General features: G+C 38.6%; 2 protein-coding genes across 3 annotated transcripts; one reads left to right on the forward strand and one right to left on the reverse strand.

The window, feature by feature from the left end:
* Window positions 1-929: 929 nt before the first annotated feature.
* LOC129569351 (zinc finger protein hangover) lies at window positions 930-15,071 on the reverse strand. Its single transcript, XM_055448101.1, has 7 exons — window positions 13,691-15,071; window positions 6,626-6,925; window positions 6,372-6,530; window positions 4,071-6,283; window positions 3,040-3,992; window positions 2,248-2,963; window positions 930-2,121 (listed from the first exon to the last, which is right to left on the reverse strand). Exons 1-7 carry the CDS (start codon window positions 13,838-13,840, stop codon window positions 1,885-1,887), a joined length of 4,728 nt encoding a protein of 1,575 aa, XP_055304076.1. The 5' UTR covers window positions 13,841-15,071; the 3' UTR covers window positions 930-1,884.
* A 506-nt stretch (window positions 15,072-15,577) lies between these two features.
* LOC129569366 (regucalcin-like) lies at window positions 15,578-19,526 on the forward strand. Of its 2 annotated transcripts, none has more exons than XM_055448147.1 (7): window positions 15,578-16,991; window positions 17,663-17,701; window positions 17,819-18,264; window positions 18,331-18,437; window positions 18,525-18,587; window positions 18,653-18,728; window positions 19,223-19,526. In XM_055448147.1, exons 2-7 carry the CDS (start codon window positions 17,663-17,665, stop codon window positions 19,422-19,424), a joined length of 933 nt encoding a protein of 310 aa, XP_055304122.1. In that variant the 5' UTR covers window positions 15,578-16,991; the 3' UTR covers window positions 19,425-19,526. The 2 variants fall into 2 exon arrangements, with proteins under 2 accessions (XP_055304122.1, XP_055304120.1); XM_055448145.1 differs by lacking the exon at window positions 15,578-16,991 and adding an exon at window positions 17,336-17,407.
* Window positions 19,527-20,286: the final 760 nt, after the last annotated feature.

A 20,286-nucleotide genomic window follows, 5' to 3' on the forward strand; every position in this document is an offset into this window, starting at 1 on the left:
GGCTTTCATGTATGTAGTCGTTTAACCAAATATTAGTTAATTGATAAGGTAACTCTTCATTCATAATTTCAGAGAAAAAAGACGATAGGGTTCTCCTTTCTCTTCTTGCATGAACCAATGCGCGGTATTTAAGACGCATTAAAGCAACCTGTTCTTTCAGAATTTCTTTCAATTCATTCATTTTCTGAAATTATATTTGAATTTCGATCAATTTCACTAGTTTTCCCACGATGAGCAAAATGTACACAACAATTCATACAGCAAATATAGTTACTATACTCACTAACGACTCAACAAAACTGAACACAAAGGAAAATGCGCCTACAAAAATAACAAGTAGTAGTAGTGGCAAAAAAAAGAACTGGAGAGACAAACGATTTAGCAATGGCTTAGCCGATGAGCTTAGTTCGATCGCCATCCACACGTGCAAAGAAAACTCAACCGGCCCAGTCAAGATAAAGACAGCAAAACATTATAAATGACGTCCAGATACATCTCTTCGTGTGATGATAAGGATGATATGCGAATGCGTATGGGTGAACTTGTTGTTGATTGTGCATTTGAAATACTGTAGGATACGATTACTTCTGATAAAGCGTGTGAGATGACTGGACTAGATTTGAATGTTCAAAGGATTATAAAAGCTATGATTTCGCAAATAAACTTTCCTCTTTACTTTTCATTTATTTCAAACTTGAAATTTAAGAACGAAATTCAAATTTTGAACAATAAACTAACAGTTCAATCAACATTGGCGAAGAGATTCTTTTATTCAAACCTTATTTTGTTTAGTTTTATTCCATGAGATAGATTTTGCTGTAAAATAACACAAGTTGGTAGGTAAACGGATTTTTATCTCATTTCAAAGGGAACTTTGATTTAAGTCACACTGATTTTGTGCTGGAAAAATAAAATGCACAGAAAAGTGATTTTGGTTTGAAAATGTTTTGAAATTCATTTTTATTGTGTGTTTCGCTACGAATGCAAGGTGATCGTGTGTTACAGTCGGAGAAATCGAATTTTTTATTAAATTGCACAGTTAATCTGTTTAACCATTGAATCAATTTAATCGAATGACGATTTCAATCCATCGAAGTCAGTAGAATTTAGTGAATTGAACGAATAATAATAATAATTAATAATAATATAGTTTGACTTAAATTGTAAATCGGTAAGACTCTTAAGTGTGTAAAATTCTATAATTTAATTGCTCGGTTACGATTTCTGGCGCAGAGAAGTATATCTCAAAAACAGAAAAATGCTACTCTACTGATAAGCGACTACAATGAAATCATGTCAACCAAATTTATCTCGTTCATCCAAAAATATATCGTAAATGTTTTGCTTCTCTTTGCAAATCTAAAAAAAAATCATTTCTCCAATCATCAAAAAATATTTAAAAACATTTTGGCTTTCATTGCGTATTCTAAAAAATGTTCAACCAATTTTACTTTTGCTTCGTGATATTTTCATATTTTGATCGCAGAAAAGGTTTCAAAAATGACTATTCCATCTGATAATAATTATTATTTATTATGTTCTACATAAAAATGTCCTATGTATCAACTGTTCTGTTTGAGAAAAAAACGCGCACACACACTAGATCCATGAACATTATTAGTGTTGTCGCTTTAGCGGCATGGAATAGCTGAATTTGCATATATATTCAATTTTTCATGTTTTTATTCTGTTTGGCCTACGTCTAATGTCCTCTTTTTTTAAAAAGTATTATCATATATAATTGTTAAGTAAGTTTTACATTCTCTTTCGAGGTCAATTTGAACAGGAAAAAAAGAAAAATGAACAATTTTTGTATGTGCACGTGGGAATTTCTTTTACTCTCTCTCTCTCACTCTCTCTCTCTCGCTCAAGAAACGTATTTACTTAATCACTATCTTCATCGAAGTCCTCTTGCGGATGGCAAAGCATCTCGTGGGTTTCTAATTGATTGTTGTTCGTGAAATATAATTGACATTGTTCGCATTGTGTACTCGTTTTCACTTTGTGGCCTTCCATGCATTTGATCATATCGATGTGTGATGCGCTGCTCGATCCACAAAGCCTACAATTGAAACCGGTTACATTGGCTGTTCGTTCTTCGGCGGGTTCGCCTTCGTCAACCTTTATTTTTGTGTAAAGAAGGAAGCAAAGAAAATTGTTTAATTGAAAATTGAAACACCGAATTGTTGATGTGAGTATTCAAATTGAGTAGAAAAATTGTTCAATACAGCACTCTATTTTACTCACTTCATCGTCTTCGAAATCCTCTTCAACCATGTCACCCTCCTCAACCATTTCCTCTTCACCCATTTCTTCGTCGATACCGTCGTCGACTTCATAATGATCCTCAATTCCATCGTCATTTTCAGCCACTTCGCTGCCATCACCGTCGTCGTACTGTTCATCGTCTATGTTTGATTCCTCGGCTTGCCCGCCAATCGACTCAATGTGGCTCTTAACATGCTGTCGCAGTTCCTTGGCACTCTTGCATTCTTGATCGCACAAATCGCATGAATAGCTTTGCTCTTCTTCTTCATCATCCTGCTCATTAAAATTCGATGGTTCTTCTCCATCCAAATCCATCGATCCATCTGAGTCTGCCTTATGCAACTTTCCGTCATCATTCTCTGCTGACTGCGATGGCTTTCCTTGTAATGATTGCTTGAGAAGAGACGGCTGCTTGAGCAATGATTTACTTTCATACTTGCGAACGCTATCTAGCTGTGACAACGAAGACATCGAACTCTGCGAATTGCTCTCAAATCCCATTTCTGCCTTTCTCTGTGCGATCTCTTCTTCGCCACCATTCATATGCGATGTCATGTGAACCAGTAACCGTTCTTTGCGAGTGAACACTTTGCCACAAATCTCACAGCCCCATTCATAGGTGGTCGATGGTTTCATTGTTCGAGCATGCGATATCTTGTGTTCCACCCATTCTGGTCGCGTGTTAAATGTTATACCTTTTTTGTGAAGAAGAAAAAAAAGTAGTAAAAGTGTCCAAAGTGTTCAAAAGTGAGTAAAAATTTGTTAACTTACCGCAAGACTGACATTCACATTCTTTTTCGATGAATGTTGTTTCGATACCATTTTCGCGCATCAGCTTTGCCTCGTTTCGTTTATGCACCTCGACAATGTGACGACGCAAATTGTTGCCGCTGGCAAATGTTGAATTGCAATACGGGCAAACGGGTGGATTGGATGCTCTGGAGCGTTTATTTCTGTTGTTACTACCCACGTCTGGACGCCAAATGCTATTGCTGTCAGTGATTTGACGTCCGTCGGGCGAACGGAAATGCCAACCACGATGAACTTTCAACGCATTAACATGTGAAAATTTCTTTGGACACATGTCGCACGCAAATTCACCGTTCTCAACCATTTGGCCTTTGTACGATGGGTAACTGTATTCGCCAAGATTTTCATCGGTACTGATATTTGTGTCGGCCAGCATTGCTGCGAGTGCCGAATTATTGAATGAGCTTTCATTTTGCTTTTGCTCATGCATACGAAGATGTTTGCTGAGCACACGTTTATCATGGAATTGTTGATTGCAAATATGGCACGAAAGATTCTCTTGACCTTCACCGGCTTGCTCTTGCTTTTGACGACTCTCTTGTTCGGCCTCCAACTGCTCTTGCATCGCTTGCAAGTGCGAGAATACATCGTCGTTTGAATGAGTCTTCAAATGATAGAAAAGTTCCGTTTTATCAAAGAATGTCTTATCGCACAGTTCACACGGCGATGGATTTGGCAATCGAGGATGTTTCTTTTGACGATGCACCCAAAGTGATTTACGCGTTCCGTACACATTTCCACAATCCTTGCATTTGGTTTCTTTGTTATCGTATTCGCTGTGGCTGTTCATGTGAATGGTCAACTTTTTGCTTGCGTTGAATGATTCGTTGCAGAATCGGCATTGCCACCACGATTCGCCCGAATACGTATTCTCCTCGGCCATTGTCTCTAGTAGATTTGTTTCGTTCAAGTCACTGCAACGAAGAAAAAATACAATTAGAAATTGAGTTCAATCTAAAATCTAACGATAAAAGTCGGAAATTGCAAAGTACCTGTCATTTATCTTATGCACGATGCTTCGATGTGATTTTAATTGATCTCGATTACGATAAACTGTGTGACATATGTTGCATTCAAACATTTGCTTTGGTTCCGTTTTCGGCACAACTGGAGTTAGTGTCGGTGAAGTGGATTCTTGTTTTGGGATTGGCACCAAACTTTCGTCGGCTTGCATTTGCTGCACGGTTATGTTGTGTGTTCGAAACATGTGCACTTTCAAACCCTTATCATTGCTGAATTCCGATGGACACAACGTACACTTTATGAATACGCAATCCTTCACATTGTGCACGTCGAGCATGTGACGTTTGTAACCATTTTTGGTGTGAATACGTTTCTGGCAGATGCGACAGCGTAGCCGATTGTTGACGTTATGTGTTTGGACGGTGACATGAGGTGAAGCGGTGAGCGATGGCAGTTTCGGAACTGAGCTATGCGAACTTCGCATGTGTTGCATTAAAAATGCCCTTGAAGTGAATGTTTCTTTGCAAATGCGGCATGTTGTGCTCAACGAAATCTCATTGTTCGACGAATTCAAATCATTTTCAATCGTGGTCTCAAGTTTAATTCGTTTGGCCGGAGGTTCAAGTGTTTCATCGATATCCGCATCGTTACCATCCAAATCTTCACCACCATCGTGCATGTTCTCGTTGTCTGACTCGTCTTCACCATTTATTTCCACAGCACATTCGACCGGAAGTTCACCGAAATCACTGCTCTCCAAATTATTATCGGCCACTTCTTCTTTGGTCATATTGTGAACGACCGACAAATGTGTTTCAAATCCACGTTCCGAGCTGAACGAATGCTGGCAAACCGGACATTTGAATGACTTTGCTTCCGAGTGTGTTGCAAGATGTGTCAAAAAGTCTTCCTTCTTTTCGACTTCCTCATCGCATTGGTTGCAACCGAATTTGAAATGCTCTTCCCCTTGATGTGTCACCCATGTGTCTTTGCTGTCGAATGCGGCTTTGCATTCACGACATGTGAACTGTTCACGTTTCTGCTTGATGGCATCGAATTTAAGGCGCTCATTGTGCACACGAAGCATGTGCTCACGCAATTCAACTTGCCGAGGGTATCCAATCTCACAGCGATCACAGCGATATGTAGTTGGCACTTGATCGGGATGCTTCGATTCCATATGGCGCAAAACGTTATAGTAATTATTATACTGTTTACCACAGACGGTGCAATTTTGCGGACTTCTTGCTTTCGATTGTGACGATGGCGTTGGATCCTCGACCAGCAAACCATTCTCGTCTTCCAACAAAAATTCATTTTTAATTGGAGTTTCATTTGCCGTTGCAATATGGGTTGCATAAACGTGTTCAATGTATTCGGGATGCGTATTGAATTTCTCTTCACACGTTCCGCACACCAAGAATACCATACACTCAACATTGCTGAAATGACGACGACGTTCGTTGGCATCTTCGAATTCGGTGCTGCAATAGCCGCATGCATTGCTGCCGGCAACTTCACGTTTCTGTGCATCGCTGTGTGTTTCAACCACATGCGTGCGAAAATCCGATTTTAGCCTAAATGTTTCGGTGCACAAGCGACAGCCATACGTTTTATTCGCAATAATTTCCTTCGATCCATATCGAATCGGTGCATTTGGCAATGGTTCTTTTAATATGGTGTCATCGGCCATAAATACGCGATACAAATTCAAGCAGTTTCGTTTCTTCAAATGTGCAATAAATTGTGGCTTCGTCTGGAATTGTTTCAAGCACTTGAAGCACAAATTTCGCGATAGCGTATCATACTTTTTGCGCATGTGTGCCATGAAAAATTTGTATGTGGGAAATTGTTTGTTGCAGCACTTGCAAGTCATCGTTTGATACTGTTCCAGAAATTCCAGATGACGCCGAATGAAATTCAACCGTGGCTCGGTCAAAAAGTGTCGGAACTGTTCGGGTTTGGTGTAATCGTAAATGGTTGGTACATCAAGCGGGCGCTTCAATTTAATGGGTGCAGCTATTGAGATCTCTAGCTTATCTTTTGGCTGAACTGTGTTTGAGCCCTGTAACGATATCCGAATGCCGTGAATATTTCGCTCGTGTCGACGTGCATTCGCTCGATTTGAGAATTGCATGTGACAAATGGTGCAGCTGGCTTGCGATCGTCCTGTTATTGAATTATTTACATTCTGCTGACCAAGTGAATCATCCATTTGATCAGTGCCATTGTCTGTGTTTTGCTGTTGGTTTATGGACAGAGGAACAGAGAAATTCATGAATTATTTTTCAATAAAAAATCAGAATGTTGGTATGGTGAAGTCAGCTTACGTGATTGATGTGTGTGAGCCCAAGAGACGCTAAAATCGGTGGATGCTCATCATTTTCCAGCTCTTCGTCGTTTTCCTGAGCTAAGAATTGTGTCGGATCCATATTGTCCATATCATCGATATCGCTTGTTATATCTTCTGGTTCTTCTTTGATGAAGCTCTGCAAAGTACACGATTTTCATTTAGAATCTCATTCAAACTTGAAAATAAAAACAAAAGTTTTTGAGAAAATCCAAAAAAAATTCAAACACTTACAACATCGATAGATGAGTTGTTCACTGCGTTCGATCGCATTGTGGAATTAAGTAAAGCGTTTTTCAGGATTCTTTGCTGGTCGTCGACGATGGCGACCGGTGCTACCTTGCCTGGTTGCAGTTGGCGCTTACGGTCATTTTCGGCTTTTTGCTTTGCACGCTCTTTGGCCAACAATAGATCGATGAAATTTTGTTGCTTCTTCTGTGCGGCATAGCAACGATTCTTGAAACTTTGCCATGAATTTAGAAAACTGATGCACGCATGGCATACTCGATTTGACATCCGATCCGCTGGCAGTATCTAAAATAGACAAATAAACATACACATAAACTTATTAATATCTTCACTTGTTTATTCAAAACCTTAAGTTAATTTGTTCCGTTATACGAAGAGAGAGTGAGAGAGAGAGAGAGAGAGAGAGAGAGAGAGAGAAAGAAGGTGGGCGATTGGCTGGATTTTATTTTTTGCTAACGAAAGTTTGCCTTGCTCCACTCACTCACTCACTCATTACGTAAATCATGAATTAGTTGGATGGGCCTGATTGCATGTGTTGAATGCTATTTCGTGCAATGTTAAAACGGTCAGCTTCAAATTACTGGCAACCCAAAAATAGCAAATCAATACGATTTGCACGTACTTATAGACATTCCAAATGAAAGAAAACACACGACATTTAATCTACGGCGAATGTGTTTCGAATGACTTCTGAGCAGTAAGAAAATTACTATGGAACAGATGATTCGAGACCTAGATAACGGAAAGTATTATGGATCTATCTATTTTCAGCGTCATTCATAGTATTAGTTTTTTGATTGAAAGGCAGTCAAAAATAGGCTGTTTTTCTTATACGAATTGGGCTTGACATTTCTTTGGAACATTTGGAGCCCACGTGAAAATGATACAATCTCCACAAATGGCACGTGGTCATTGTACACAAATGGATAACTTCGGTTACATTCTCAATTTTTCTATGGTATATTTAAAGATAAAATTGCGTAAATGTAATTGTAAATTGTTCCTTTACCGTTCCTTATACCGCAAGTATGGCATCGACAGCGAGAATAATATATAGAAGGGGTTTCGAATTACTATTTCAATATTTTTCCATTGAAAAATGAAATACGCATCATGCGACAGATTGCTCTTGAAATCTCTTTGCAATGTATTTGTCATTTGTTATCGTACATATTTTTCCATGAAAGACGCGTCATCGCAGTGGGCATTCACATCGAACATATTATCTGCCATTTGCATTGTCGTAAAACCAAAGGAAATGTTTGAAATATACACGTTCCTAATTCGGTTTGTGCAGGAGATACATAACACGCTATTCAATAAAATGAGGGAGCAAATCACTCGGGTCCGATAGATGTGTCTTCATTTCTTTGCCGTCATCAAAATCGAGGGAAAAATCAATAAACATTCTCCAAGACATACGCACGCCGGACCGAAGCATAAAACAGGCATCAACAGCAATAGCAACGGCAAAGGTTGAAGTAGTCAAGGAAAGGGCGCGCACAGCGAATAAGATGCGGTAAAATATCCAGTTACAGATAGAAAGAATAGAAGCGATGTGACAATCCCAAAGTGTATAAGATACAAGATGATGGAGACTGTACACAGGCTCATTCGATTCGTGTTGTATCTCCGCCGCTCTGGCTTCGTAATAAGCGACTACTATACGTTCGTCAATAAAAGCCAAGTGTACACGGTCACATTCAGGGTGGATAGCTGTGTGCTGAGTGAAGGCAGAGAAGCAGGGTGGTGAGCTAATGCCAAATGGTCGTTCGTTCGCTCTATCTGCTCCGTTCGGTATCGCATCACCATCTTGGATGGAAGCGAGAGAGCAACCGATTCGACGAAGGTATAAATGCGTCGCATTTTATGGAATCATTCAAACAGAAAACCGATTCAGTTTTTGGTAGCTGTAGCCCTTCTTAGTCAGAAGAGTTGAACACAATCCGAAATCATGCTCAATCCTTGGCAACCAAACTAACTAATCAGTGGGAAAATGATAATAATGTGTACAATTCGGCCGGTGTGCGCCTGTGTGCGCCATGTATATAGCACTGCGGCCGAATGCAAGAAGGATTAATCGTAAAGGGGAATGTGTCTGGTGTGGGCATGGAGTTCACGCAATGAATAGAATGGTTGAGAAAGAGAGACAGGATGAGGGAACAGTAGCAGTGAGTTAGGTAGCTCAAACATAATTATTGAATGTTTAAAACATGTAAATGGCTACGGGACGATTATGCGTTGCATTACAATAGCAGCATCAAGCAAAATTACGATTTCAAATTATCGATCCATTTCAATTCCCGTGAATTCCATTGCTGAATGATTTGGTTGAGTTAATCGTGTTTAATATGCGAGCGAATATTATATTTTACATGGTCGAACTCAATGTAACTAGTTTTTTTTTCTTCATTCCCTATCCGCACTTCTTAAATCGAACTTAGTATTTTTGGTCATTTTTTGATTACATAGAGCCCTTCAATTGAATGGACTAGTAGATGAAGAAAAGTTCAAAATTGTTTACAGAAAAGCATAATAATCAATTTATAATGTGGCATCACCACTAAGCAAAATGCTGACTCTGTTCCAAATAATCTGGCGACAAATTTACAGCCGTTGCACAGTTTCTGAGAACATGAGCGAATTGATAAAAATTGGATAAGTCAAAATTGAAAGTTTATTGTGACCAAATGCTGTGTTTATTGTGGTCAATTTGATCTTAATTCGGCCAGCGAATGAACGGAATGCAAATGTGAAAGGAAGCAAAAACAGTTTTCAGCTGAATTATTCGGCCTGAATGCCGATTTGGCGAAAATATTTGGATTCCAATGCAAAAATTTATCTTGCAAACCATATTCGACGAATCTAATCACAATGATTCAACAATACAAAACCAAATAAAAGCGGTTGATGAATCGAAATGTTAATCATTGTACAAAGTTGTTGCTAATTCCTCCCATTAATGTACTATCGAATTTGTGAAGCTGTATAGCTCACATTCACACCATCCCAACCAAACCAAACCGATTGAATGCTTAGTGTCAATACACACGAAATATGTTTGAGTATAATCATGTGAGTTTCAGAAAAATGATGTCGTTCCGACAGCCCATTTAAACTCCTAAATACACTTGAATCGAGTCTCTTTTGTTTTCGTTTTCGCTTTCGCTTTCGCTAAAAAAAAAGTGATTTGGCACGATTTTTCAGTGAGTTGGATTTTGTTTGCGCTATGGCGCGCGTCGTATCATAAACTTGCTACATTTCTGTATTCTGTCGCATGCATGGGTGTGTATATGTTGTGAACTGATTCACATGTGTCAAAGACGCGCGCGACTGTGTATATTTTACCTGTATGAAGAAGAAGCGAAATAATAAAAAAAAAAACCTGGTGATAACCATTGATACTGTTTTCGGTTCGTGTTCGTGTGGCTATGTCGTTGGTGTGTCGTTGTAGCTCGCGCGCGGCCAAGAGTGTATTGAGTTTTGACAAATTAATTCGGTCGAAGCACACATGCGAGCCTCTTGATAATTGGGCACGTGAAACTGAAAAAAAAATTTATATACATAACCACTAAGAAACGAATCAATACGACCAACTGTACGGAATCATTTCATGGAATTTGTACTGAAATCGTATTGAAAATGCGCTCATATTCCATGCCATTTGATTTTTCTTTCTGTTTCATTGGCTCGGCTCTTTTTTTTTTTTTGCTGACTCGTTGGAAACCATAATCGATACACCGAAGTTAAATGACAAGAAATTGGCACGGATTATTTTCTTCATTCAATTGGCTCGCTGAACTCGCCCCGGCGCTCCAAGTCTTGCATATTTAATTAAGTGTGCATATTTGATTTTTCTATTGGCCTAATAAAATTGCTTGCGATTTGAAGTCATGAACACAAGCGCCCCCTCGCATACACACACACACACACACACACACACACACACACACACACTCGAACGCCGCACATAGAATATCCTTCAAAGAAGCGGGGAATGCACTTGCATTTTGGTAAATTATGCATGTGTTCCGTCCATAATATGATTTTATTTATGAACCGTGTGTATCTGCAATTGCAGTTGGCAGTTACCACCACATTTTGGCGAGAGAGAAAGAGCATATGGAGTTGGAGAATGAGATTGATTGTTTGGTGTGTATATGTGGTGCCACATCACCTATGCCTTGAGCCGATACATAAAAAGAGTATCCAAATCACTTATGCTTGCATTCTCCCGATGTCAGAGCGATGCATATTTACATCGCTGCTTCGGTGAAACAGCATATAAAATACCAAAAGAGGAATACCGAATACCTCGAATCAAAGCTGCAGAAGGATGGGAATGGAGAAAGAATGGAAAAGAGTGTGCACGACACACGGCATAAGCGCAGCACAACACAACAGATATGTCCTGAAGTTTAGGTGGCAGCTGTACAAATGAGCAGGTAAAAGACATATTGATTCTGTGAACTCGTTTGGTTGCATCCTATGAGGGCATTTCAAATCACAATGGATTCGAGTGCGCGCATATCGTCAATTCGTTGCTACAAATGTAAAGATGCCGGCATGAATAGGTTAGAGACCATATAAAGGTCAATTAACTTGCTTGCATATTACAGCATACTCATCATGGTTTGCTCATACTTTTTTTCGGTGTGCATTAATAAATGATGATTTCTCGTTGATGTTTTCGTTGCTCTCTCGCTCTCTCTCTCACTCATTACTGTTTCGAATGATTAGGAGATAAGAGGCTAAATTTTATGGATTGTTAACTCGGTGTATGTTAATAATCGATTGTTCGAGTGTTATCAGTGCTCATTTGCTGTCGTGTTTCATGTGAATATGTACATGTTTATAAATTCATTCCCATTTCGGCTTTTACTCAGCCAAAAGGTGCAAGTTTTTTTTTTTTTTTGCGCCCACAGCAAAAGCAGCCAATGACGGGCAGACCCAATTGTGTACACTCCGTCATATTGTCGCAATTCATCAATAAATTGTAGCCGAAAATGTTTGGTCGAGGTTTTGCATCAGCAGAACCGTCTGTGCCTATCGCGCATTCTTTCTATCCCTCATTCATTTTCATGTCACCGAAATCGAGTGTGTCTATCGCCTCACTCTCGTTATATAGCAACGTGTGTACAGCACACTGTAGCCATGAAGCCACAGTGTGTATACCTTCGTTCCGCTAGCGCTGGCAATCGAAACGACCAGATACAATCACTCATCACATACACGTTCGCTTTTCAAACTGTACTGTGTACGCTTCATTTAGTAGCTACATCCGCACTACCACACACAGGCGACGGGTTTCACTCCGCTCTCTGTTCAGGCCACAGCAGTGCTCGATTAGAGCATTGCTGTGAAGCGATTGGTTTTAATCGAACTGCCAACGCATAACGAAGATAAAATATAGAAAAAAAAGAAGAAGAAGAAGAAGCCTGAATATACGTATAACTCAATTTATCTGGCAATCGGACCGAACCTGCTGCTCTTGCTCTCAATCCCTTTGTCTCTTTCGCTCTCTCTTTCTCTCTCTCTCTGTGCGATCTGAAAACGAGAAGCACCCGAGAGACACCCAAATATTGCGAATATTGTGTGTTGTTATTCTTATAAATATAGAAGATGACATTAATTCAAAAAATAGCGATGGGAAGTTGGTGCGATTGAAGCGATTGGGAGCAGCATGAGCACAGATACGCAGCCAATATTCGCGTTTCAAGCTCTCTCACTCGATTCTCAAAATGCATGCCACACTTGAATTGGGACCGAAAAAATTGTAACCATCCAACTATAATGACTGATTGAACTGGCACAGCGAGCGCGCCATATCGATAGCCAGTGTGTGTGTGTGTTTGTGTGTGCTGTATTCCGTCGTCGGCGTCATTGTCGTCGTTTTTGTTGCTGCTGCTGCTGTACTGTGTACAGTACTTTGCAGTAAACTCTCATCAAAATCCATCGTCATCAGTTTACAGTGTGAAGCACCGTAGTTTATGCACCACACACAATTATTTGAGCATTCTATACTCTGATGTATTCCGTTCGACCGACCGACCGACCCGTTTCCATTGCATAGAAACAGCAAAGAGTCGCCATCGCTCTCGCATACAGTACTGTTCCGTTTCGTTCCGTTCGGTTCGATTTGATGTTGGACTCACACTCTCTACTCACTGTTCAGCACTTTTGTGTGAAAAAGAAGCGAAACAAAAATCGTGAATATAGCTCTCTTTACCATTACAGCGTATGCGAGTGTACACACAGAGTGTGTTGGTCGATTCTCTGTGTTACCTACTCAGTTCAGTAAGCAGAGACTCTGCTCTCAATAAAACAGCCGTCATATCGTCGTTGCTTCACAAAATACACCACACCACACCACGCCATAACTGACTGTATCGAACGAACGAAACTTTTTTGTTTTTGATGTGGTCGTGGCCAACTGTTGTTTTTCTGTGATGTGATGTGATGTGATGATGAAAGCCTTTTTACGTACAGCGCAAAACTGACAAAATGCTGAACAACTGAATCGGTTCGAAAACCCACAGTGGGCTATTGTGTATGATGTGAGAGTGAGTAATGAACGTGGTGGTGGTGCTGCTGCTGTTGCCGCTGCTATGTGGTCGTTTCATATTCGGCCTCACCATCTTGGATCTGATGAAATCCAAGATGGTGGACACACTGTACATTTTGGTTCACCCAGTAATCGTTCCTAATTAGCAGATTTTTGCAACGGTGCCGTCACTCCACACACGCCAAGCACATTTGCACCACATTCAAAATTAAAATTGAGTCGTAGTTCCAACTTCTTCATGGTTCCTATCTCTCTTTCTCTATCTATCACTGTGTATGACACAATCGAACGCAATTCACGATGCGTTTGATAATTTTTTTTCTTTTCGCTTTACATAACCACTGGTGTGTGAGTCGCCGTCATTTGAAATCCACCAAATGCCAGCTGGTAATTAAATTGAAGCAAAACACAAAAGCACATACACCGATAGCCCTCACCCGAACCACCCGAAACACAAAAAAAAAATACTTGAATGATTAACTCACCTTAATGCTGACACATGAAAGAATTTTATTTGAGAGTGGCTCCTTGTCAGCAGCAGCTGTCGCAAAAATGGGAACACATTCCGAATCGGGAGCGAGACATAATCGACATCCGCCACTGCGAGCTATTCTCTTCAATACATCATCGGTCATATTGAAATGGTTTTACACACAATTTGTTTTTTTATTTCTTTTTTTTTCGCAACCGATTCTTCACTTCACCGCACACACCAAAAAACCGTGTTGCAATCGATTTAGTCTCTCTGTTGAAAACTTCGGTATCGGCCTTGATCACTTTCCAAAAATGACAATTGGAACATTTAGATTGATTCGGTCACAGAATGAGATAATTTCACTGTTCACACATTTGCCGATTACACCGATTGAATGACAGAAACACTCAAACAAAATATTTTTGTGGATTTGATTTCTTTTTTAGCTGGTTTGCGATTTTTTTTCCCTTCAATTTTGTAATGTTCAGTGGTTTCCTTGTAAATGACATCAGCTCTCTGTCTCTCGATGTGGAGCGATATTCACTTCATCAATATTCACTACGAACTAACTGGCACATTTCCATCGAATACAGTGTGATTTGGCGAGGAGACCGATGTGATGGTGTTACTACTCACTTGAAAGCACTCCATCCGTCTATACCTGACAGAAGGATCGAACGAAACCGCTCTATACAATGTTATCGGTGTGCCACATACGCTCCTCTCTTTCACATTTCGTTTCGGTTCCGATGTTTTGACTTTCGCATGTGTATGCCGTGCCGTCTGTCTTTTGCCGCTCTCTCTCGTCATTCACTCGGCACATTTGGACCGTGTGTAAAACCGAAACCAAAAACACCAACATGCGGACAACTTCATACCAATCCGTCGCCGCATTCGTTTGAAAACGAAAGTGATTTATGCTAAATTTTCTATAAATAATTTTGTTTTGAACTATTTTTTTCGGGAAAAAAATTTCAAACCTAATTCATCAACATTTGTTTACATATTTGGAATTTTCTTTTTTTATTATTTCAATATTTTGAAAACGTAATTAGCAAACGAAGTGTGAATACATTCAAAACAAACGGATTTTGGAATTTGCATTGATTCAAACGTCAGCTAATGGTTCGCATGCACGCACATCAACCTGATACTTTGACAACGTAACATTTATTGAGTAATTCCAATCTGTTAGCATATACCATTTGTATGCGATAACATTCAACTGAAAATGATTGGGAAAAACGATCAAAAATCATTATTTGTGCGAAAATTCATTTATTTCTAATTCGAAATGCCCAAAATATGTCAAAACAATCAACAAAGTCCATCGAACTAGTAACGCTTGATTCTGTTCCACATGTTTTGTTTTTACTTTCGTCTGTGTTTACGTCTTCGTTCGCACGTTGGCTTTCTAAAAGTCGAACACACAACAGACTTGTTTGTATGTGTGTGTGTGTGTTTCAATTTTTTCCCTGTAAACATCGAATGAGTGTGTAGACCTCAGAGTAGTTCATACTATGATGTTAGGTTTGCATATGGATGGATACATACTACGTGCATTGTATTTTATGCAGCTTCAGAGGCGAGTTTTATCATTTATTCGGAATTCTGTTTTCATTTGCCACAAACGCGGAAGGTTAATGCCTGACTTCGAAGAAGCCCATCGAAGTGGAATTTTTTTTTTTTCGTCAACAAACATCTGCTGCTGGTTTGTTTCTCGTTGAATGAACAGATTCAAGCGTTTTCTCAAACAAATCGTATGGCTTCTTTCCGATAGCGATACGTTTTTGGGCTTGATTTCGTTCCCAATTCGGCTCTCAATCAACAACATGGGATACAAAATAATAATACAAATGATCACTTTTTTTCTCGTCTCATTTTATAAATAGTCCATTTTCGTCTACTGTCTGCAATGCTCAAAGTTTGGCAATTCTTACAATAGCATCAATATTGTCTACAATCGAAACAGAAATTGACTGAATTGAATTCGAAATTGAGGTGTTATCAGAGAACAGTGATATGAATTTGGTTGAAATGTAACCGTGACATTCAAAATGAATTAACTTGACTTGGACAACGTGTTCAAATCCATTGGTTGGTTCATTATCTTTGTTCAATGTCGCTGCACAACGCTAAATGCATAAGCAACACATTGTGTGCATACAGTTCATATTAAAATCCAAGACGGAAACTTGCCGAACAACGATAAAAATGCAAATCTAGAAAAACCGGCACATGGCCGTAGTTTTCAAAGAAAGGAAAGAAACAAAACCAACATTCGGTCGTTATGGAATTAATACAAACGAATTGGAAATGATGTGGGAGTCACAGTACCGTAAAATGAATGATAAGATGTTGATATGTTCGCTATTTTACATTCGCGTGGCGATTAGAAAGTCGGTCAGTCAGGCCAAAGACAGCTGATATCGATTGCAATATCAGAGGAAATTTTAACTTGAGTCTTGTTTATCCCAACAGAATGTGCAAAAAAAAAATGCCAGCGGAAATTCCTACCGGAACAAAAATCGTAATTGTGCGCTTTAATTCGCGTAACAATTGTATCGAAAATTGCGAACGAACACAGGGTCATTCGAAACCGACAAAATACACACACACACACACACACAGCTCTATATTCGACATGAACCAAATGCGATTTCATAAGCGAAAATATTTTGATTGGCAAATTGAACAGCGAACGATTTATGACATCACCACCGCCGCCGCGGCTTCGGTCACGTAAACATGCGACGCGATTGAGACGAAACGAAGAAAAACACAAACAAAAGCATTACATGCGACTTTACAATAGCAGACGGATCTATTTAATTTACAGAGATCATCGACTGTGAATCGATGGTCGTGCTCTTATGGATCCCTCTCCGCTCCTCTTTCAAACAATCTGAGCTAGTCTGCAGTTTGCAGCGCATACATTCGAACTGTGTGTATATTTGACTATTTGAGTGGTATTTTTTTTGTCGTCGCGTAATCATATCACTGTTTTTATCTTCCTATCTCAGTATTCGTATATCTTTATCGACGAGCTATTGCACACATAACTATGTTCGGCCCACAGATGGTAACAAACGTATAAATAAAGTGCTCGACAATTTGAGTGTTTTGTACACTTAGCGTTCCGCTCAAAACATTTCATTTCATTACCGGCTGTCCGACAATTCACAAGTGCAGAGAGAAGTGTAGGTCTGATCGTGTTTTGTTTTTTTGCCTTCAATTTTGACTAACTGTACGGCGTACGTGCGTGTGTGTGTGTGTTTGTGCGCAATTTTCAAATCGAAAACGAGTTAAAAGTAAGTAATTTGTTTATCTCTGGTTGATTTGCCAAAAGAGATTTGTTTGTTATTTTTGTTTTGGTTTGTAAATTTCAAAGGCAAAAATTAGATTAAAGGCGACGTTTATATTTTCGACGTTCACATAGATTATGCGAAATCTCTTGAAATAAACATTTGGTCAACTAATCGAAGCAAGTCAACATTGAAAATCCAGTAATATATAGACTCGATTTATTCTAATTTGAATAGGCCTGGTATTTAGAATCGTCACTAAAAATCAGCATAAATAGAGGTTGTTTTGTTTGCCTTTCAATCAGTTGTGCCTATTTCACAGACAATGCTTGAATTAGTTCTAATCATCATTTATTGTTCGAAGAATGTGTTCCATCGCAATTCTCCCTTGGTTTATTGCCATTCTTTTTACGAATATTGTCGTGAGTTTTTCCATTTAATTGAATCAACTCACAAAGTTTAATTCATTTTTTATGTGTCGGTTCAAACAAATTGATTTTAATTAGTAGACATTGTGATAAGAGAATGTAAATCATTCATGTCAAAATGCTTGCAAACAAATTTTAGATAACAAATTTCGTGTTTATTTCGTAAATGTTATAAACATAAATGAATTTTTTAATTGCGTTTTTATTATTTGGTTTTTTTTTCTCGTTGTTTTTATGTTGCGTGTTTAGATGTCATTCAAAGTAGAACCAGTATCGTCGCCAAAATCGGTAAATAGCTCAAATAGCTTTGAAATTTCGTATATTTGAGGAAAAAAAAAATGAATTTTTATCAAATAATGATTCTTTCAACATATATGTAACTAATTGAAATTATTCTAAATAAAGGTTCTCGGTGAAGGCCCGCATTGGGATGAAGGCACCCAAAGTCTCTACTACACTGATATTTACGGCAAAGAAGCATCAATTTTACGCTACGATTACAACGAAAACAAAGTGTATTCAGCAACAATTGACGGTGAACCGGTCGTGTCATTTATCATACCTGTAGCCAATCAGACCGATCAATATGCCATTGGTATCGGACGACGTGTGGGAATCGTACAATGGGATGGTGTCTCACCAAAGGCGAAACTTGGTCCAATTTGTTTTGACGTTGAAAGCGACAAACTAAGCAATCGTTTCAACGACGCCAAAGCTGACCCGGTTGGACGGTTCTACGGAGGTACGATGCGCCTAGAAGAATTGGGTGATCTGTTCGAAGTTGCAGGCGGAACATTCTATCGGTACATTAAGGGAGAAGGTGTCAAAGACTTGTTACATAACGTTCACTGGTAAAACATAACCCATAAATGCTATTCTCGCAATTACTGATAGTAAAATTACTCCAATATTTCCAGTTCAAACGGTTTGGCGTGGAATGAAAAGGAGAAGAAATTCTACTTTATTGACTCTATCAAATTCGACGTTAAAGAATTCGATTACGATCCGAAGAATGGAAACATCTGTAAGTGCACTTGACAAATTACTTTTCGTCATTCAAAAAACAATTATCATTTCGAACAGATTAATGATCGAATTTATATTTTTTTAGCCAACGAGAAAGTGGTCATTGACTTGAGTTCGAATGGAAAAAATCCAGGGTTCGTCCCAGACGGTATGACAGCTAAAAATTACAAATTGCGTGAAATTTTTAATAATCTTTTAACTATGGTAATTAAGGTATGACAATTGACGCCGAAGGCAATTTATATGTTGCAACCTGGGGTGGTTCAAAAATAATTAAAGTTGATCCGAAGTAAGTATTCGAAAGTTTTTGAAATTGTATAAGCATTTTTCAACCAATCAATGTTATCGCAATCATTATCAATGATTTAAAGCGTCCATGTCTAAGTCATGATAACTTTTTCACTGCAAAATATGTATACACAGAGCAGAAACAGATAACATTTGGAGTATCAAAATCTTGGTCATTGTCCACGTTAATTTCAATTATTTTATATGTTTCTGAAGTTCAATGTAGGATTCCAAAAGTAATAGTAGCTTTGATTTGATAAATGTTATCAGACATTTGTCGACATCGCGCATTTATTTTTTATTTGTCGTAATGATATTTGCCAAGTATATCAAACAAATCACTTTATTTTTACGGGCGAAAACATACTTTTTTTGAATATATCAAATGGTTGAATTATTTGAAGGATATTTATTGCCTTGGCATTTCTTGAAAACAGTTGACAAAACATTCTTTGGTTATATCGTCGACTAATGTTCATCATTTTCTGATTACAGAAAAGGCAAAGTTCTATTGGAGATTCCTTTTCCGGCAAAACAAGTCACAAGCGCTGCCTTCGGTGGGCCAGATATGGATATTTTGTACGTAACAACCGCTGCTACCGATCGTGATGGTGAGCAGCCACCATTAGCTGGCCACTTGTTCAAAGTCACAGGACTGGGTGTAAAAGGTCTGCCAGGAGTTAAAGTTCGCGTATAAATATCATGTTAACATTAATCCAATAAATTGTACACTTCATGATATCTGATAAGCCAAAGGAAGGCATGTTTAAATGTTCAATAAAAAGCGTTATCACCAAAATTGCGTAGTTTCACTCCGTAAATTAGATGCGATAATTGAAGATAGTCGTTTGACGTGAGTGTTTTTTTATTTCACTCAAATAAAACATGTTTTATTGTGTGCACACAGAATTTTATCATTTGGTGGTGTTTGCTTTGCTATTTTACAACTGCCAACAGAATAAAACAGAGATGATGTTAAAATACAGTAAGCTACAAAATGTCTGGCGGTATCTAAGAGGGCTTGTAAGAAAATGAATGTCCAGAATTCACCACTTTTTGACCACTTTCAAATTCAAGATTTTTTTTTTTTGCTCGGAGCAATTTGAGCTGTAATAATTGGCTCAAAACAATTTTGGGCTTCAAATGTTTTTGTGTAAGCCGAAAAATATTCTTGAAATGAAACGTATAATTCACAAACATCTACCAATTCGCTTTCAATTTGATACAAACGATCACGTGATAGCATGTCATTGCAAGGCTTAAGCATGAGAAAATCAATACTTTGCCATTGGTAAGAATGCTGGGCGAGTGCAAACAGTTCCCATAAAACTTACATTGGATTTGAAATTAAGTTCTTTCATTTAAATGTGGTCAAAGTCATTTTGTCATTTCAAATGATCCAACGCCAATTCCAACTGTAAGGCATATGCAATTTGAAATCTAACTGCGCAGTATCATTTCAATTCAAATCGAATTCAAAGCGAGTTGATAAAACGGAATAACTTTGTCGAATATTACCAACATACTAATTACAGCTCTATTTCAATGGAAAGTGTTCC

The sequence above is a fragment of the Sitodiplosis mosellana genome, unplaced genomic scaffold, assembly GCF_009176505.1.
Source record: "Sitodiplosis mosellana isolate CC-2019 unplaced genomic scaffold, AAFC_SMos_1.0 Smas_scaffold_30, whole genome shotgun sequence".
Taxonomy (NCBI): Eukaryota; Metazoa; Arthropoda; class Insecta; order Diptera; family Cecidomyiidae; genus Sitodiplosis; species Sitodiplosis mosellana.